At 62.1% G+C, this 18656-nt stretch overlaps 8 protein-coding genes across 8 annotated transcripts; 3 read left to right on the plus strand and 5 right to left on the minus strand.

The window, feature by feature from the left end:
* Window positions 1-246: 246 nt before the first annotated feature.
* Window positions 247-597, minus strand: GGTG_10597 (hypothetical protein; the record flags this gene model as incomplete). Its single annotated transcript, XM_009228471.1, has 2 exons — window positions 247-278; window positions 396-597. The coding sequence occupies 2 exons, from the start codon at window positions 595-597 to the stop codon at window positions 247-249; spliced, it is 234 nt and encodes a 77-aa protein (XP_009226735.1).
* A 399-nt stretch (window positions 598-996) lies between these two features.
* On the plus strand, window positions 997-1389 carry GGTG_10598 (hypothetical protein; the record flags this gene model as incomplete). Its single annotated transcript, XM_009228472.1, has 1 exon — window positions 997-1389. The coding sequence occupies one exon, from the start codon at window positions 997-999 to the stop codon at window positions 1387-1389; it is 393 nt and encodes a 130-aa protein (XP_009226736.1).
* A 452-nt stretch (window positions 1390-1841) lies between these two features.
* On the plus strand, window positions 1842-2693 carry GGTG_10599 (hypothetical protein; the record flags this gene model as incomplete). The annotated part of the gene is made up of 1 exon (XM_009228473.1): window positions 1842-2693. One exon carries the CDS (start codon window positions 1842-1844, stop codon window positions 2691-2693), a length of 852 nt encoding a protein of 283 aa, XP_009226737.1.
* A 141-nt stretch (window positions 2694-2834) lies between these two features.
* GGTG_10600 (hypothetical protein) lies at window positions 2835-3802 on the minus strand (the record flags this gene model as incomplete). Its single annotated transcript, XM_009228474.1, has 2 exons — window positions 2835-3403; window positions 3554-3802. The coding sequence occupies 2 exons, from the start codon at window positions 3800-3802 to the stop codon at window positions 3248-3250; spliced, it is 405 nt and encodes a 134-aa protein (XP_009226738.1). The 3' UTR covers window positions 2835-3247.
* Window positions 3803-4195: 393 nt separating this feature from the next.
* Window positions 4196-5864, minus strand: GGTG_10601 (hypothetical protein). Its single transcript, XM_009228475.1, has 2 exons — window positions 5144-5864; window positions 4196-5067 (listed from the first exon to the last, which is right to left on the minus strand). The coding sequence occupies exons 1-2, from the start codon at window positions 5702-5704 to the stop codon at window positions 4633-4635; spliced, it is 996 nt and encodes a 331-aa protein (XP_009226739.1). The 5' UTR covers window positions 5705-5864; the 3' UTR covers window positions 4196-4632.
* Window positions 5865-6596: 732 nt separating this feature from the next.
* Window positions 6597-14704, minus strand: GGTG_10602 (hypothetical protein). Its single transcript, XM_009228476.1, has 2 exons — window positions 11587-14704; window positions 6597-11495 (listed from the first exon to the last, which is right to left on the minus strand). The coding sequence occupies exons 1-2, from the start codon at window positions 14560-14562 to the stop codon at window positions 6891-6893; spliced, it is 7581 nt and encodes a 2526-aa protein (XP_009226740.1). The 5' UTR covers window positions 14563-14704; the 3' UTR covers window positions 6597-6890.
* A 534-nt stretch (window positions 14705-15238) lies between these two features.
* On the minus strand, window positions 15239-17776 carry GGTG_10603 (hypothetical protein). The gene is made up of 3 exons (XM_009228477.1): window positions 17135-17776; window positions 16850-17072; window positions 15239-16775 (listed from the first exon to the last, which is right to left on the minus strand). The coding sequence occupies exons 1-3, from the start codon at window positions 17506-17508 to the stop codon at window positions 15417-15419; spliced, it is 1956 nt and encodes a 651-aa protein (XP_009226741.1). The 5' UTR covers window positions 17509-17776; the 3' UTR covers window positions 15239-15416.
* A 27-nt stretch (window positions 17777-17803) lies between these two features.
* GGTG_10604 (hypothetical protein) lies at window positions 17804-18163 on the plus strand (the record flags this gene model as incomplete). Its single annotated transcript, XM_009228478.1, has 2 exons — window positions 17804-17920; window positions 18023-18163. 2 exons carry the CDS (start codon window positions 17804-17806, stop codon window positions 18161-18163), a joined length of 258 nt encoding a protein of 85 aa, XP_009226742.1.
* Between the last annotated feature and the right edge of the window lie 493 nt (window positions 18164-18656).

Consider the following 18656-nt stretch of genomic DNA (forward strand, 5'->3'; position numbering starts at 1 on the left):
GCGTACATGCTTTTACGATTTACAAACGGGAATCTGTATGCTTCACAACATTGCGTAATAATAGACATAGCTGGCTTAAAAGGCTGTTTTTGTGCTTTACAGATAAGCAGCTGTTCGTGGTCCGTAAGCCCCCTGATGTCCAAGCTCCTCCTCATGCTGCCACCCCAGCTTTCCCTCGAAAACCACATTTGTCGTTGCTCTTGCCACCTTGATCGTCGCCTTACCGGCTTGTTACTCCCCGGCTGTCTACCTATCCTCCTCTCTTGTTTCTCGCCGTGCTAGCCCTCCCCATTACCATGTTAGTCACCTTGACGGCAAGAGATTCCGCCGTCTTCAACATGATAAGCCGAGCACGTGGTCAAGAACGAGGCGTCGCCGTAGAGGTCATCTCATACCCGTTGGCTCGCCTCTGCTTTCAGCTCCAGGATCCAAGGGTATGTCTTGGGCTCGCACCCTCTCCTGAACCTTCTCCGCATGCTGCCAATGCTTCAAGCACTCAGCCTCGGTGTTGCCGCGGAGGCACCGGTCGTGGTTATAGCAGACTCTCGGCCAGTGGTATACTGTGCCGTGCCATGATCTTGCGGGTGGGGTTCTCATGGATCGAGAGGTAGTGGTATCCGGCGTGGTTGGGATTCAAAGGCGTGCGCCGGGTCTGCGCCGCTCATCGATAATCTCGGGGAGCTGGTCAGGGTATTGAGTCTTAACAGGTGGATGAGCTCCCGCAACAAGCCTCGGGGATCCTTTACCAACTACAAGTGTAGATCGTTGACTTCTGGAGGCACTCAAATCGGCCTCCTCTACCGGTAAAAACGACTCGAGGTGGCGCAGAGTGGCGCCAAGGTAGGCCGGGGTGTGTTTGGTGCTCGAGCGACCAATGCTGAGACATTCCGTAGCCTCTATCATCGCGTGTATAGGTAGGCGAGCGCGCAAATCATTAGATAAGTTAGGAATGAAGCCCAGGGCGTCGACTAGCGAGGGCCCATAGCGCTAGTCTCAATGGTCACTTATCCTCGCCCTGTCCCAGTCGTCGACGCGGGCCGTGATCCGCGAGTGCTCGAACCTTCGAGCGGCTGCAGTCTTGCGTGGATCGATCGCCTTGTACGCGCTGTCGGCGTTGCGGTCAGGCGAATCCTCGTGAGCTGCCTCTATCATCTATTCCACGCCTGCGCCGGCCCCAGTGTTTCCTTTGACTTGTCAACATTTAACATGAAGAGGAATCTACGGGCCCAGCTGATCACAAACTCCGTGTCCGACCCGACCATGAAGCGGATCCCGAAAGACGATTCTTGCGGACCAGGTATAACAGAAAGGAGTAGAGGCCCCAATGGAACCCTCTCGTCTCCTTCCAGTACTCTCTTCTCCCTGACGGGTAGTTCCGTCAGCGGCTGATGGAACAAACGAAAGTCGTGGTGGTAATTGCCGAGGGTAAATGAGCGGCTACATGCCAACGCCTGAAAGGGATTGAGGGGTATCGGCACAACAAGAGGAGTACCGGTCGGTGTCGGCTGTTGCGGTCCGCCCGGCTGGTGCCCGTGGCAGGAAGTTCAGGCTTGACATGGAGTGTCCTGCCGGTAGTTGTGCGGTTGCCGTCGGCGGCTACTGCAGGGATGCCGTCTGAAGGAGTTTTTCATACTGCAAAGCTCCCACACCTCACTGCCGACCTATCCACCTCCGGAACACCTAAGCGTAAGCCAGTCTTCAATTATGGCACGCTTGAGCATGGCAGGCAGGGAGGCGGCGCTCTTCTTTGGCAATATAAACAGCCACGCCCGGTTTCGCCATTCGTCTCTGTCATCTTCTCAGCATCTACCTCATCTTGCAAGCCCGCCCAATATATCCTCATGGCTCAACCCATCATGGCAACGCTTCTCCTGGCAGCTACTGCCTTCCCCCTGCTCTCCCTCGGAGCTCCCCTGGCGGCCCCCTGCACCAAGGTAGATCTCCTTGCTGCAGCAGACGCCTACGTCGCCGCCCAGACCATAGGCAACCTCTCCGCCCTCGCCGCCTTCGCCGGCACGGACGGCTGGACCTACGTGCAAAACAACCAGCCCACCGACCCCTCCTCCCGGGCCAGCGTGCTCACCAAGCCCCTTGTCATCGACCACCGCCGCACCAACACGGACCTCGTCCAGTGCGCGACCTACACCGAGCTCATCTCCGCATCCGGCCCTTACGTCATCGGCACGCAGATCCACCACTCCCCGTCGAACCCCTCAAAGATCTCCCTCGTCGACAGCGTCGCCTCGACGCGCGGCAGCTGGCTCTTCGACGCCGCCAAGACCCTCTCATATGCGCGCGCCGAGTCCTGGGCGCCCATCCCGAAGCCCCGGCAGGACGCGCGCGCGGCCATCAAGGCCGCGGGGGACGCGTACATGGACATGTGGAGCGACGCGGCGGCGCACCTGGCCGTGCCGTGGGGCGCGCCGTGCGCGCGGCTCGAGGGCGGGGCGTACACGGACGGGAAGGGCGCGGGGTCTGATACGTGCTCGCTGGGCATCCCGTCGAACCACTCGCAGGCGCCCAATTCGCGCAGGCGGTACGTGGTGGACGAGGAGATGGGATCCGTCAGCATCCTGTGCGTGTGGGAGCACATGATGGACGCGGCCGACTCGCACGAGTTCAGGCTCGAGGGCGGGAGGCTGCGCTACGTGCACACCATGACGGAGTGCGGGGGGAGGACGTGCCGGCTGTGAGGGGGCTTCGGCGTCACGAAGCGTCAAGGGGGTGGGTAGGGCGTCGAAATCAGTGTATACCCGAGTACCTACAGCTTGTGAACACGGGGATCTTCTAGACTAAGGAGATCGCTAGCACAGCTCTTCTGCTCTATTCTTTGTGAGAAATCACGTCATCACCAGCGTAGACGGGAGTACGAGTCCAGTTCGGAGCGAAAAACGACCCGTTAGAACAACGGTCGAGGCCAAAGGAGCGTTCAGAGATTCGAATAAAGGAATATCCATTGCTAGCAACAAAACAAACCGCCACGAGGGGAAAAGGCCAGTAGGTACAGGAGGAAGAAATCAGTAGGTACAAGAGGAAGAAAACAGTAGGTACAAGAGGAAGAAAACGGTAGAACCCAGTGGGCAGACAAGCGCCACGCCAGGAGGAACGCGTAAAAAGCAAGAAATTCACAAGGAACAAAAAAGAGCAAAAGAAACAGCCGGCCCAGACGGGACCGGCATAGGCCATGGCGGTGCGGACGCGACAGAGTGGCCCCATGGCGGTCTTTCCCCGATCGATCATGCCGGGCCTACTCCTCGGCCGGAGCAGCCCTCTTGTTCTTCTTGCACTCCAAGAGCTTCCGGGAGTAGTCGCTCATAATTTTTTTGCGGCCGTCGATGCACTCTTGGCTGACGCATACGGCGGCGTCAAACCCGGGAGCGCTCGGGGGGCACGCGGCTCGGGCCTCGAGCAGGCCCCTCTTGCCCATCTTCTTGCACTCCCTGCGCTTCCGGGAGTAATCGCTCATAAGTTTTTGTTGCTCGTCGGTGCACTCTTGGGTGAGGCACGGGACGGCGGCAAAGACGGGAGCGCTCGGGGGGCACGCGGCCCGGGCCTCGAGCAGGCCCCTCTTGTTCTTCTTGCACTCCCTGAGCTTCTGGTAGTAGCTGTCCATAATTTTTTGGCGGCCGTCGGTGCACTCTTGGGTGTCGCATACGACTGCGGCAAAGACGGGAGCGCTCGGGCACGCGGCCCGGGCCTCGAGCGCCCCCTCGTGGGCGCCGCCGGCGGAGGGCGTCGCGGCGACCTGGGCCACTAGGAGCGACAGCAAAGCAGTGGCGAGGGTTCCGGCCGAGAACTGCATGGCGATGGTCCGGGCGGTGGTTGTAGAGGTAGCAGATGGTTGTTGCGGTTTGTAGGTGGGATATAAGAAATCTCACAAGTGAAAAATATAACAGAAGTACAAGAGACAAAAGGAAAGGGACAAAAGGAAAAGATAAAATGAAAAGACAAAAGGAAAAAAGATGATGAAAAGGTGGTGATGCTGACGATGAGGTTGAGGGTGAAGGGAAACAAGATAGGTTTGCCAGATGGGAGGACTGACGATATTTATCTCCTGACCCGGCAGGGTTCAATGTTGATTGTCGTTGCGCCCGGAGACTATTTTCTTGCGCTTGGCAGCAAGGCTGAGCTCTGTTTCCAACCCCGGCAAACTTTATGCCCAACATCAGGCGGCGCTTTGGCCTGTTCCAGAAAAGGGGTTAAAACTGGAGATCACAGGGGTAGCGAAAGGGGGGTCACGTGCTGGCATAAAGTCACTGCCATTGTTGAGGAAAAGCTTTCAAAGGACGAGAAATTCTTAAAGTCTCGTGACATCCCCCCAAGTCACCACGACCCCTGCGATCTCCAGTTTCAACCCCCCTGTTACCCACCTGTTACTGGGTGGGTTTTTCCTCTTTATTACCCTTGCAGATGGTACTCGAGCTTGGACGTCCCCTGGCTGTGTTTTATTTTTACATCCGCGTCCCCCAGCAAACTTCCATTTCGGGAATCTGCCATGAAAATGACGTGGACACACTTTGCCAAATCCAGGTCCTGTCCATCAAACAAACACAACCTGGTCCTGCACGCGATGCGGTGTCCCATCTTATCGACGAAACGGGACAAAACATCACATCACTGCCTTAACCCCATTCAAATGGCCAGCTTGTTCCCCTTCATCCCTCCGAGCACACCCAGCCTCAAAAAGTCGTGGTCCTCCCGCAGCCGCCTGCCGACCGCGCCCGCCACGAGCTCCTCGACGTCCCACGACGCCCACACGAAGCGCCCGTGCAGGAAGCGGGCCGCGGGCGAGGCGAGCCACACGGCAAAGGAGCCCGGGAGGTCGAAGCTGTCAAAGGGCGTGTCGTCGGGCCCCATGTCGTAGGTGTCGCGCCAGACCTCGCTGTGCAGCACGCCCGGGTGGAAGCTCACGACGCGCAGCTCGTCCGGGTCCAGGTCCTCGGCCGCCACCTGTAGGGCCATGGTGCCGGCGTGCTTGGTCAGGCCGTAGGACGGCAGGCTCGAGATGAAGGAGTCGTTTGTCTTTTCGACCATGTTGATGGCGGCGGTCGAGACGTTGATTAGGACCTAAGTGTGGTGGTGTGGTAGAGTTAGTAATGGCGTGCCGTTAGGGTGCGAAAGGGGAAGACGAGAGTGGGCGTACCTTTGGGAAAGGCTTCCCTTCCGGCGAGGCCTGTTCCGAGAATCTCTGGGTAAATTGGAGCGGACCTTTGACGTTGGCCACGTAGCTGGCCCAGACGTCCTTGTATCCAAGCTTGATTATGGACCCGGGGGTCACTTGGAACCTCGCCGCATTGAGGATGAGCACGTGGACCGGCCCGACGTCCGGGTCGGACCAAAGCGCGTCCACCTCGTCCTCGGCCGCCACGTCGCAGCGCTTGGCGACGATGACGGTAGGAGACGACAGCCTCGCAGCTTCCCGCTGGAGGGTCTCGCGGGCCGAGGCGAGCACGCCGTCGCGGCGGCCGGCGATGACGACACGAGCGGCCTTGGCGGCCACAAACGCCATGCCCATGGCCAGGCCGACGCCCGTGCCGCCGCCGGTGATCAGGACCGTCTTGCCGGCCTGGCTTAGCTCCTCGCGCAGGGGCGAGATGGCGGGGTAGGCGGCCGAGTGGACGGTCTTGGTGACGTTTGTGTCGAGCGCCTCCCTGAGGGTCTTTCGGATGGCCTCAAGGGCTGGGTTGGCCGTGGGCTTGGACATTATTCAGCTAAAGGGGGGGTTGAGTCGATGGTTCTGGGGAGATCTGGGCGAGGCGGTGGTTGGAGCGGAGGATGCAGAGATGGGGTGGTGAGCTGTGGGAAAAGTCATGTCTGCATATCTCGAGCTTGCAGCGCACTTATATAGTCGGCTACAAAGTACACATATCGTGAACATGGGGTCGGATTCCCGGGCGGTGGGCATCCAACGCTGGCCCCTAACTTGCTCAACAACGCTGTCACATCAGTAAGCACGACGGGGGCACGTTGCGTTGCCGAGTCCGCCTTCTAGGTCTAGCGATAGCATCACCTTCTCAATGGGCGCGACACTGCTCTCGCGCTGTGGGGCGCTAGGCCGGATCGAGACTGCGTTTACGAGGCGGTGAATGACTTCGCGTCTTACAAACAAGCTGTGGAGAAGCCCATAACGTTGACAGCATCCTGTACAAGGCCGCCCCACTCCTTACCAACAACCCATAACGGCATCTCGGCTTACCTAACCGGGCATTCATTCACCCAGCGCTCAGGACCTCGACCTCGACGACCCCGGCCACTCACGCCTTCGCCCGACGCCCACTCGCCGGCTTTGATAGAATCCGCGCACTACCATCGTCGGCATGCGCCTGTCGCGCCATGCGGGAGCGTCGCAAAGAAGTGCACGGCGCCAACCCTAACCCTGGTTAAGAGGGAGGGGGTGGTGCCTGCCTTCCGGGTCTTGGTCGATGGCAAAAAGCCGGGAGAGGTGGAAAAGGCCAAAGCGGGGTTTGCGATTGGCTAAAAGCGACGAAAAGGCCGGGCTGGACGAGATAGACCGAAGGCATCTGTCATGACCTGATGGAGTGGAGGAAGGCCAGAAATCAGTTTATGACTCGAACCATCCGCTATCACAAATTGTTGGCAGCGCAACATGTAGACCAAATGGTTGATCTTTATTTTCAGGAACTATCAAGAGACGTTTTCAAGGGTAGGAGACCCTTGGGCTCGATGGAACTCTAGGAGAGGCTGCTGAGAGTAGGAGACCCTCGACTCTAGGTATGGGTGTGTTGCAAGGATACCGAGCGCTGGCTCAGCCCTGGCCGCATGTCTCCCATCTATACTCGCTTCCGACATCCCTTCCACCCTGCCTTCTTTTTTTCGCCTTTTTCCTCTTCATTTTTTTTGTCATTTTTTTGTCTTTTTCTCATCTTTTCTCATTGTGGCGGCGTAACAGGGAGCTGTGGGAAGTGCTCGCGCCTCCAGTCCAGATACTCCTTCTGGTCAAACAGCCACCGGTCGACCTGCGGAAGCGAAGAATCCTCATCCTCCTCGCCCCAGTTGCTCGTCTTCCCCACGCCGTCGTGCCAGACCTCCAGCCTGTGCTGAAACGACGGCCTCCCCTGGCCCTGCCCCTCGCGCGGGGCCGGCGGCGCCGCGCCGCGCGACGCCAGCAGCTCCACGGCTGCGTCGCGCCCGCCGGCGGCGGCCTTGGAGTACCTGTAGATGCCGGCGAACTTGGGGCCGACCTCGAGCATGTAGTCGAAGAAGGTGCGTCCCTCGCGGTCCTTGGCGCCCAGGTTCGCGCCGCGCGAGACCAGCAGCTTCACGACGTCGTCGAGCCCGTCCTGCGGCAGGCGGCGGAACTCGCGCATAAGGCCGGCGTTGTTGGCGAGCGCGTGCAGCGGCGACGCGCCCACGTCGTCGCGCGCGTCCGCGTCGGCCCCCAGCCCGAGCAGCGTGTGGGCGCGGTGGCGGAGTATCACGAGCTGCTGCACCGACGAGCAGACGAGGTGGAGCGCCGTCCTGCCGTGCGCGTCCCGCGCCTCGAGGAGGCCCGCGCCGCGGGACGACAGAAGCCCCGCGACCGACGAGAAGGTGATGGGGGCGTCGTCGATGCGGCCGCGCTGCGCGAGCGAGTGCAGCGCCGTGCCGCCCTTGGCGTCGCGTATGTCGGCGTCGGCGCCCCGGCCCAGGAGCTCGCGGGACCACTTGAGGGCCGCGTCGATGCTGCTCTGCTTCTCGCACGCGACGTGGAGCGCGGTCCGCCCGCGGCCGTCGCGTGCGTTGACGGCGTCGCAGGACCCGGATCCGGGGCCCCGGGATATGAGGAGGTCCAGGACGTCGTCCAGGTCGCTCCGGTCCGGGCCCCCGGCCGGGTAGGCGTGCGGGTTGATGACGAGGGAGTGGAGGAGGGGGTTGCCGCCCATGTCGCGGCCCTTGGCGTCGGCGCCCCAGGCCAGGAGGGTCTGGCACCACTCGAGCATGTCCTGGTCCGGCGTCCGCTCGAGGCAGATCAGGTGCAGCGCCGTCTGGCCGCGCCTGTTCCTCGCGTTGACAAGGTCCGAGGCGGCCTCCATGGCAGGCAGGTCCGCCTTGGTCGGGTCCGGGAGGACCGTCTGGAGGAACGACCTTGCGCGCCCTGCCTTCTTCTCGCAGGAATCCTCGCCGGGCCGCCACGATAGAGCGTGCAGCGCCGTGTCGCCCGCCGAGTCCCGGGCGCCAAAGTCGGCCCCGTGCCTGGCCAGCGCTTGGAAGACGGGCCCCAGCTCATGCTCGGGGATCGAGACGATGCAGGCAAAGTGCAACGCCGTGCGGCCGTGTTTCTTGGAGCGCGAGTTGACGTCGGCCCCCAGCTCGCACAGCGTGTCGATGCACTGCACAAAGGGATAAGGGCCTTGCTGGACGCCCTTGAGAGAGCCGCCAGAGGGCGTGGACACGAACATGGTCTGCAGGGGCGTGATGCCCTTTGCGCCGTGCCCGTCGGCGGGGCAGCCGGCCTTGACGAGGTCGTGGATCAGCTTGGTGATGCGCTGCGGCTGGAAGCGGAGCCATTTGTCGCCGAGCTGGCACATGAGAGCGTGGAGCGCCGTGTCGTGCCCGTTGTCCTCGCCCGTGCCGCCGCGCGCTCCCGCCTCCAGCAGCAGGGACATGACCTCGGGCGTCGCCCCCGCCAGCGGCGGCTGGGTGCCCCCGTTCGGGCCCGCCCCTGCCTCGAGCAGCATCTTGATGGCGTTCAGGTCGCCTCCGTGCGCCCGCTGGTATCTCACGGCCGAGAGCAGAGGCGTGGTCCCGATGTGGTGGCCGTCCGCGCCGCTGGGGTCGGCACCGCGTGCCAGGAGGAGGCGGACGGCGGGCCAGTTCTGCCACGCGGCGGCACATGTGATCGGCTTCAGCCCCCGGTCGTTGGCGGCCTTGGGGTCTGCTCCGGCCTCCAAGAGGACCTTGAGCGTGTCCGACTGCGACTTGGCAAAGGGCTGTCGCACCGCGGCGTGCAGCACCGTGTTGCCGTCCCCGTGCCTGTCTGTCCCGGACAACTTGACGCCCGAGGCCAGGATCCAGCGTACGATGTGCGCGCTGTCCATAGCGGCGGCCCGAAACAGCGGCGTGGACTGCTTGGCGTAGTACCTGGTAATGGCAGGCACCGGCTCCGAATACTCCCCGTGGCCGACAATGTCCACAGGCTGGACCGTCCTCTCCAAGTTGCCGGCGTCCCTTTCGGCCTGGAAGAGGAGCAGACTGCCGGTCAGCACCCCGGCCGCCTGCATAGTCGGCGGCGTCTTTGGTGACCACATGGACTCGTTGGAAAGCACGATGAAGACGGGGTTGGAGCTGAGCTGGGCCGGCCGGCTCTCTCCGTACCCCAGACGCAGCGGGTCATTGAAGAAGGCGGGGATGTGGCGGAGAACCAGGAGGTATCTCTCGGCCACCTTTTCCGGACCAGCCTCTTTGTCGCAGAGAACCCTCGGGTCCACCGCCTTGAGGCAGCAGCCTTCAGAGAGCAGATAGCGCCGGAAGAGCCACGTATAGATCGGCCGTAGCGAAGCGTCGATGTCGACCAGGGCTTCGGACCCGGCCTCGTATCTCTGGCACAGGTTGAAATGGTGCGTGAGGTATGCCGCTGCATATCCGGCGAGGTTGTTCTCATGACTGCCTGCATGGGTGTTGTCGGCACCAGGGTCGGGGCTCTCGCTGCCGTCGTATTCCAAGGCCGACTCTGACCCGGGCTTGACCGGCGGGAACGGGCGCAGGAGCAGGGAAAGCAGGCAGCACTCGGCGGCCGTGGCGTGGGCCAGCGCCTCGGTGGTCGAGCTGGCAAAGGTGACTGTGCCGCTGTCGCCGGGCTTTGAGTTGGGCTTGCGCAGCAGATAGCCCCTGCACGTCTGGTGCAGGAAATACAGCCGTCCTTCCGACACGTGGACGAAGCCGCCGCCCGTCTCGGCGACCCACGACTGGAAGGCAGCGGCGCCGTCGGGATCGAACTGGGCCAGCGAGCGCGTCTTGGGATGCAGCCGGAGCCAGACCGCCGTGCTGGCCTCCTTGACGGACAGGGGCCGCTCGGAAACCAGGACCAGGTTGAGGAGTATGGAGAACATTTGGCGCCGTTCAGGCTTCACGCGGGAGAGGAGGAGGTCGTAGGCGTCATATAGCGTCGCAGGCGGCTTCCTCAGCAGCTTATCGACGTCCTCCTTCAGGTGTACCTTCTTGACGCTCTCGTGGACGAGCTTCAGCCACAAAAAGGTCCGCTCGGCCCTGTCGACCGAGGTGGACAGCAGCTTTTTCTGCACCTTCAGCCGCGTCTCCTCGTCGAACCTATCCTCGAGAGTCTTGAGGTTGTGGTTCAGGACGAGCTCAATCTCCCGGTGCGAGATGTCGCGCTGCTTGAAGGTCTCTGCCGAGATGGTCTCCAGGTTCCCCTCCTGGAGCTCCTCCCTGAGCGTCTGGAGGATGTGCTGCCAGGGCCTGGTGTTGAGCAGGAACCGGATGTTATGAGACCGGGCCTGCTTCAGGAGGTACACAATGTCGACTAATTGATCGGGCAGGCACTCGTCCAGAGCATCGATCACGCACACGACAGGGCGCGCTTTGGGACTGGAGACGGCGTCCAGCAGTATCTCGACCAGGTTGCTGGTGCCCATGGCACCGCTGCCCAGCTGCTTGAGTCGATTCTCCACCACGTCTGCCAGCTCTCTTTGCTGGCAGAGCAGCTGGTGTATTATCGAGTGCAGGGCGTTGGTGGCCGAGTTCATGCCGGGCTGGTCGTAGCGGAAGAAGTAGTGGCAGATGGTGTGGCCCGCCCCCAGATCTGCAGGCAGACGAGTCTCCACCATGAACCTGGCGAGAACGGACTTGCCCCAGCCAGGCCCGGCAGATATATTGAGCACTTTGGGAGCGGCTTTGGCACTCGGACTCGGCTGCCGGTCGCGGGGTCGCTGGCGCGGAGACTCGCCGTTTTCGCTTGCGACCCACCGGCGATAGGCGTCGTCCTTCTCGATCCATTCGCAAGTTCCCTGCACCCTCGCTGGGACATCATTGAAGCAGTCGCCGTAGTTGACGACCTGGAACTTGCGAATGGTCTCGTTCCTCACCTTCTCCATCTCGATGTCCTCAGCCGCCCTTGAGGACTCGACGGCCTCCTGCTGGGTGCCGAGCGTCTGCCCAGAGGTGGTGACGAGGGTGTTGAGGTATTCCTTGACGGCCTCTGTGGAATACTGGTTGATCTCGCTGTGGAGGGAGGCCTCTGAGTCCTTGATGGACTGCAGCAGATTGCTCCACCCGTTCCAGCTCACCAAGTATTTTGCCGCCGCCGTCCGCGGAGACACGTAGGCGCAGACGCACCTCATCTCGAACTCCAGGAGCTTTCGGTAAAGCCTTGTCACCCTGGCGTCGATCTCGCTCCGCAGGTCGTCGAACTGGTCGTCATCTTTCCAACTCTCGGCGAGAAGGAGCTGCACCAGGGCCATATACCACTTGAGCCGGTCTGACAGATGGGCCAGCCCGTCTCCCATGGGCTTGTTCTCAGTGATTGGAGCGAGAAGATTCTATGATATCCGGACATGTTAGTACTACTTGAGACGAGTTGGAGGAGGTGGGGCGGGAGGATGAAGGATGACCGGTTGGAGTTACACTTACGGGTGCGATGACGCAAAAGCCAGCCCAGGCAAAAGAGGCTACTGGGTTTGCCGCAGCCAACTCCGCGACGGTACCCCTGACCAGCCCAAGGACAGCGAGGCTGCCATCACCCACTTCAGCGGGCTTGCCGCCATAGTTGCTTGTCCCCGCCCTCTTGACGACAATGTCCATTGCCTGAAGCCTCTTGGTCATGGCACCGTTGTCCAACAAAGGCGCCGCCACGGGCTCGAACTGCCCCAGTATGCTCTCATACTTGGCAACCAGGCTCGCCGTCTTGTCGCTTGATTTGAGCTGCTGGTAGGCAGCTCCCCAGATCCTCAAGGACTCGCGCTGAGGGATATTGAGGGATACCTCCTCTGCGGTCTGCGTGGGCGGCGTTGGCACCGCGACGGGATTAGGAACGGCCGCTTGGGCAGGAGCTTTGGTGAGCGGAGTGGGAGTCATGGTGGGTGAGACGGTGCGCGGAGCAGGAGCTTGGGAAGCGATGGCATCTTGCGCATCTTGAGCTGGCGCACGAACTGGCGCGCCAGGAGTGATGGCAAGTGGAGATGTCGGCGAAATCGTGCGAGGAACCGGAGATTGAGATTTGGTGCTGTTTTGTCGAGTAGGCGCACGAACCGGCGCGCGAATTGGCGCACGCGCTGGCACAGGAGTCGCCGCACGGACTGGCGCAACAGGACTGATGGCAGGTGCAGCTGTAGGCGAGACTGTACGAGGAGCGGGAGGATGAGAAGGTGTGCTATCTTGTGTATCTCGAGGAGTGGCACGAGCTGGTGAACGAGCTGGCGCAGCAGGAGTAGGTGTGGGTGTGGATTTGGGCGAGGTGGTGGGAGAAACAGTTTTCAAATCGCTGGCATCGTGGGTATCTTTGGTAGACGGAACAACGGATGTGACAGTGGGCTGAATATGAGCCTTCAAAGTGCTGGTATCTTTGGTATCTCGAGTAGGCGAGCGAGTGGGTGGAACAGGAGTGACGGCATGCGCGTTGGGGGGTGAGGTGGCGGACGGGGCAGTAGGTTGAGTAGTGGGCGGAACAACTTGGGAAGCCCTGGTATCTCGGGAGGTGTTGGTATCTTGGGTAGCCGCACTAATGGGCGAACTTTGTGTGCTAGGAGGGGTGCCGATGGCCGAGACTCTGGGAATAGTAGGCCGGACAATGGGTGAAGCAGCTTCAGAGGATCTGGTATCTTGGGAGCTGGTAGTATATTGGGAAGTGCTGGTCTCTTCGGAGCTAGTGGTATCTTGAGAAGCACTGGTATTCGGCCGAGAGGCGCTGGCGTCCTGGGCAGGCACAGCAGCTGGAACTCTGGGCGCCGAGACTGTCGGCAGCACAGCAACTGGCACAGTGCGAGGCACGGAAGCGCTGTTGTCTCGAGCAGGTACAACTGCAGGAACAACTGCAGGTGTAGGGGCATGTGCAGGCGCAGGTGCAGGCGCAACAACAGGCACTGGTGCAGGCTGCGCAGCAGCCCCAACTGCAGGCGCAACGACAGGTGCAGCGATAGGTGCAACGACAGGCGCAACGACAGGCGTAGGGGCAGTCGTCTGAACCGTCTGCGGAACAGCCGTCGAGACTGTGGGCGATACGATGGACCTAGACGGGGCGGCTGACGAGGAGCTGGGCTTGATGGGAGCGCTGTTATCCCTAGCGGGCAAAACTGCAGGCGCAGCGGCAGGCACAGAAGCCGTCGGCTGAGCCTTCTGGGGAACAGCTGCCGAGGCCGTGGGCCTGGACGAAGCGACTTGTGGGGAGCTGGGCCTGACAGAATCGCCGGTGTCCTCAGAAGGGGTAGTTGCAGGCACCACTGCAGGCACCACTGCAGGCGCCGCTGCAGGCGCAGGGGCCGTCGGCGTAACGACGGGCGGCACAGCGGCTGGGGGTGTAGGCCTAGGCTGGGCGGCCAGCGGGGAGCTGGGCCCGACAGAAGAGCTACTATCTTGAGCGGGCACAGCAGCAGGCGCCTTGGCAGGCGCAACAGGCGCGGCGGCAGCCGGAATAGCGGCCGAGGCTGCAGGACTAGGCTGAGCAGCTAGCGGTGGGCTAGGCCTGACAGGGGTGCTAGCGTCTTGAGCAGGCACAACAGCGGGCACAACAGCGGGCCCAACAGGCGCAGCGGCAGGCGGAACTGTTGGCGGAGGAGTGATCGACACCACGGGCGAGACGGCTGGCCTCGACTGAGCGGCCAGCGAGGAGCCTGACCTGACAGAAGAGCTAGAATCTCGAGCAGGCGCGACTGCAGGCGCAATAGCGGGCACGGCGGTAGGCGGAACAGTGGCCGAGACCGAAGGCCTAGGCTGCGCGGCTAGCGGGGAGCTGGACCTAACAAAAGCGCTGGCATCTTGAGCAGGCGAAACGGCAGGCTGAATAGCCGGCGAGATGTTATGCCTGTGCAGAGAGGCTGGTGGGGAGATGGATCTGATGGAAGCGCTGGCAGTCCGACCGCCGGCAGGCCGAAGAGCAGGCAACGCACCCGGCGAGATGGCCGCCGCCGGGACGGTGCGCGTGCTGGCGGCCCGGCTGATGGCCGGGCTGACGGGCGGCAGGGCGGGCGAGACGGCCCTGTAGGTGCTGCCCTGGTCGTGCGCAACCGCGCCGGGCGACACGGCCGGGGCGCGCGTGTAAGTGGTCACCACAGTGTGCGTGACGGTGCGCGTGACTCCCGGCGGGGTGACCGGGGTGGTGACGGACCGGGCGGGCGGGCCCTTGGGGGAGAAGGTGGTGGTGAAGGAGGTGTAGGCGCGCTGGGGCGGCCCCGGCGGCAGGGTGGTGACGGAGCCGGTCGGGCTGACGAGCCCGCCGACGATGGCGTCGTCGGCGCCTGGCGGCCCGCTGGACTTTGAGCGGCGGCGGAAGAAGGGCCGCGCCGCGCCCAGCAGCTCGCGCAGCCGGTCGCGCTTCCGCCGCCTGTTCTCGCCGCTCGCCACCGAGGGTGTCACCATGTCGTCGGGGGGCCCTGGCGGGGTGCTGGTTGACATAATCTTACCCCCGCGGGTAGAAGGCGACACGAGGGACGACGGTGGAGATTGGCAAGTACGAGAGAGAGGACTGCATGAAACAGAGAGAGAGAGAAGAGACAAGAGAGTGGGAGAATGGGCGGGAATGGACCGAGACGGCCCCATCGCCCTTTGTATTCAGTTTGGGCGGTGCGTGTAGACACCCAAGAAAGGGCCGCTTTTACACCAGGCCCCCTGCACGGCGATCCATCAAGAACCAGCCAACCGCAGCGCTCCACGCGCCCTGCCCGCGGCCACTGCGAACTATCGAGCCACCAACCCCCAGCCAGCCAGCTCGCCCACCCCCTTGCTGCAGCGGGCTTCCCCCAAGGCCAGACGAAAAAAGAAGCGGCCAGCGAGGGCCCTGCAAGGTGTCACGGAAGCCCAACCCGTTTTCGTCTCTTGGGCCTCCACCGCTATTCGTTGGCCCTCCTGTCACGCCCTCTAGAGTCCGAGGCCGACATTGGTGCCCATCTGCCACGTGTATGTACGCCAGCAGTGCAGCCCACGATGGGGTCGGAGCATGCTGGTTTGATGGGGCTGATGGCAGCATTGGCAATGCAATGTTCGTCATAAAAAAATCTGCATTAACAACACAATTGCTAGTACGTAGGTACCCGACCGACCATTCGAGTCCTGCGGTACCGAGAAATCCTGTCCCAACGCCCGAACCCCAAAGTTTCTACCGCCGTGCCGACTCCCGCGGTTGGCAATGTGCGAGTGTGTGTTACATGTGAAAATATGGCCACGATTCTGATGCAGTGAAGCCAAGAATATTACAGATAAGGAAAAAGAAATGGTAACCCAAAAACAAACAAAAACCAGGTTGGCGGCGCTTAGTTGCCCCATCCGTTGGGGTCGCTGACCCACAGCGGCTCCGGCCCGGCGATGGCTACGCTGGCCACCTCCTGCAGCTTGACGCCCGACTTTGTCGTCAGGACACCGTACAGATTACCGTACATGCCGTCGGGTACGGGCGCGAAGCCGTTGCTGCGCAGCACCGTCGTGAACTCGAGCCCGCCCCAGGCCCCGATCCAGGCCATGTACAGCTGCTGGTCCTGCCCGGCCTCGGCGGGGATGCGCACCGTGACGGCGTTGACCTGGTCGCCCGCGCTGCCGCCGAGGCGGTGCTTGTCGGTGAAGACCAGCGGCGGCAGAACTTTACCGTCGCTTCCGAGCACCTTGCCGCCGGCGGGAAGGGCGCCGGCGCAGTCGCCGTCGACGAACCGGTTCTTGACGTAGGCGTAGCCGAGGCGGGCGGGGAGGAGGGCCTCGCGGGGCGAGGCGGCGGCCTTGTGGTTCTGCATCATGTTGACCATGCCGCTCATGCGCGCCTTGGCCCCGACCTGGGACGCCAGCGCCGGCACCAGCCAGGGGTCCGTCGTGGCCACGCTCGTCATGACGTCGGTTATGACCCCGATCTGCACCGTCACGAGCTGCTGCACGTTCTGCAGCCACTGCTCGACGCTGTCGTCGGCGTCGGCGGCGGGCCGGACCTTGCAGGCCTCGGGCACGGCCCGCCTGTAGTTCTGCAGCGAGTCCGTCGCCGTCTGCCGATGCACCAGCGCCTGCGCCGACATGCTGCCGATGGTGCTGACGATGGACTTGGGGTACACGCCGGCCCAGCCGCCCGCCTTGAGCCGGTCGAAGCCGGTCCAGAGCACGGTGAGCACGACGTTGTCGAGGAAGAGCACGAGCTGGAGCAGCTCGACGGCGTCGTCCGAGATCTGCGGCGCGAAGCCGTAGTTGATGGGCTGGCGCCCGCCGGCCATGTCGTAGACGATGCCCGTCATGTTCTCGCCGGGCTTGGGCACCTTGTCGATGATGCCCTTGTCGGCCGGCTGGAAGTTGAGCACGTTACTGCCGCCAAAGCTAGCCACGTTGGTGCCGTTGACCGCCAGGGTGCCGCCCTGAGGGGCTTTGGGCGGGATGCTGCTCGCGCCGGCGCTCTTGGCCTTGTCGGCGAAGGCGGCCAGGGTGTTGCCCTGCGCGGGGGCGTTGACGCTGCCGACCATGCCGGTCTGGCAGTGCCTACCCTGGCCGCAGTAAAACCAGATGGGCTTCTCGTCCGTTACCTTGATGTGGAAGAGAGCGCCTGACGGGCGGGCCTGGGTGGGGATGAAGCCGCTGCTGAAGCCGCCGCCTTCGAGGGGCGAGCATGGCTTTTCGAACGAAGACTGGACGACCGAGTGGTTCTGTGAACAGAAATGGGTCAGTTAAACTGCCTTGCTGTTTCAAGCTGGCTGAGGTATGTAGTGCCTAGACTTACTGCCGGGTTGAAGCTGAACTGCACAACAGTGCCCTTGGGCTCAATGAGGTCGTTGGGAGTGAAGGTGAAGGAACCGTTGGAGCCGCCAACCTGAACCTTTGCGATCCGCTCACCACCAACAGGAAGTCCTCCCGGAGGCCCTCCTGGGGGCGACAGGGTGGCGACAACATCCTTGGCCTTCTTCTTGAACTCGTCGTGGCTGTTGCCAGGGCCAGCTGGAGGACTGTTTCCAAGACGCGTTAGCCACGCGTCACTCGGCGAGGTGATAGATGGAGGCAGTCTTACGCATTAATTGAGTGGACCATGCCCTGCTGGCAGTGGTTGCCCTGGGCGCAGTAGAACCACAGCGGCTTCTTGTCCTTGATGGTGATTGTGAAGCTAGTCGTCGACGGAACATCGGGAGACTCGTTGGGCACAAATGCCGAGAAGATCAGGTCCTTGGCCAGCGGTTTGCAAGGCTCGCCGAACGACGAAGCTACGACGCTGTGGTTCCTCGCGTAGAATTGGTACGTGACCGTGTCTCCCCCCTTCGCATCGGGGATGACCTCGGGGTCAAACTTCAGGCCGCCCCTGCCGACAGCGACGATCCACTCCTTGCCATGGGCGACTGTGGCCAGGAGGGCGACTGGGAGGAGGGTTAACCTCGCGGAGAAGCGCATCTTGGGCGAGCGTGTTCAAGATCTAGGAGGAGGAGACAGGAGAGAAGGAAAGGGGGTTTTGCTCAGGAAGGCGTGACTTCCGATATCTGATGTGCTGGCGTCTCTCTGGATGTCGAGATCAGGAAAAGGATGGAGTCCAGATTAAGTATGAGACGAACACTGGGGCGAGGAACAGGCTGATTATCACAATGGCTGAGATGGAAATGGGATGAATTTATCGAGTCTAAAACCAGCACATCCATCCATCGAGGTCGTCGCATGTGCGGCAGAGCACATGCAGCCAGGGTCCGGCCCCATGGCTCCGGCCAGGGGGGGTGAGGGTGAGATGCAGGCGGCGAAGCTGTTGGTGGTGTGGGTTCCCGCCGCAAGCAGAGGGTGCTACTATTTTCGTCGGCGCCCCAGGAATGGAAAGGTAAGTCAAACAAGATACGAACGGGTCGTTGCGTGGCCGTTACATGGGACAGTTGGTAATTGATGGCGAGGGAATTTGGCGCGGATTCCTCAAGAGTTACAGCACAGAGTCTGGCAATACTGCCAAGCTGCTAGCGCTCAAGCTGTGCCCGGAACGCTGCTCCTCCCGGCGAGCCCAAGCGGCGGCTGGCACGGTGGAGGAAACGGCAGCGGCACGGTGGAGAAGCAAAGAGTACGAGGTTGATGAGCTGGTTCTTAGCTGCGACGGCAACTCTAGCAGCCGCGGCAGCTGGACTCAGCTTCTGGCTGTTTCTGGTCTGGAACCCACGACTCGCTGCCGATCCGGGTTTTGCATCATGACAGACAATAATTGACCGCCCGACTGACCGTCAATGAACTCGAAGCCACCAACGTTCGCTGCCGTCGGCTTCCATTCCACTGCCGGCCACCGGATCCGCCGTTTCCGCGACGGCCAGTGGCTGCCCGAACCTCACAGCCCAGACAGAAGGCGCTTGTCTCTGTTCCTTTCAGGGCTCGTTCCTTCCACCCCACCTGGCCCAGAAGTTTCAACGGCAGCGACCTTGCCGATCGAAACAGAATCGCGGGTTGAGGGAGGGCCCCGCTGTAAAAGCTCACCGACCCATCCACTTCGTAAAATAAAGACGAGCCGGCAAATGAAAGAAAGCACGACAAGACAGAACAGGGATCACGACCCGCATCCCATCTCAGCCCCCCGG

Source organism: Gaeumannomyces tritici, assembly GCF_000145635.1.
Source record: "Gaeumannomyces tritici R3-111a-1 unplaced genomic scaffold supercont2.6, whole genome shotgun sequence".
NCBI lineage: Eukaryota > Fungi > Ascomycota > Sordariomycetes > Magnaporthales > Magnaporthaceae > Gaeumannomyces > Gaeumannomyces tritici.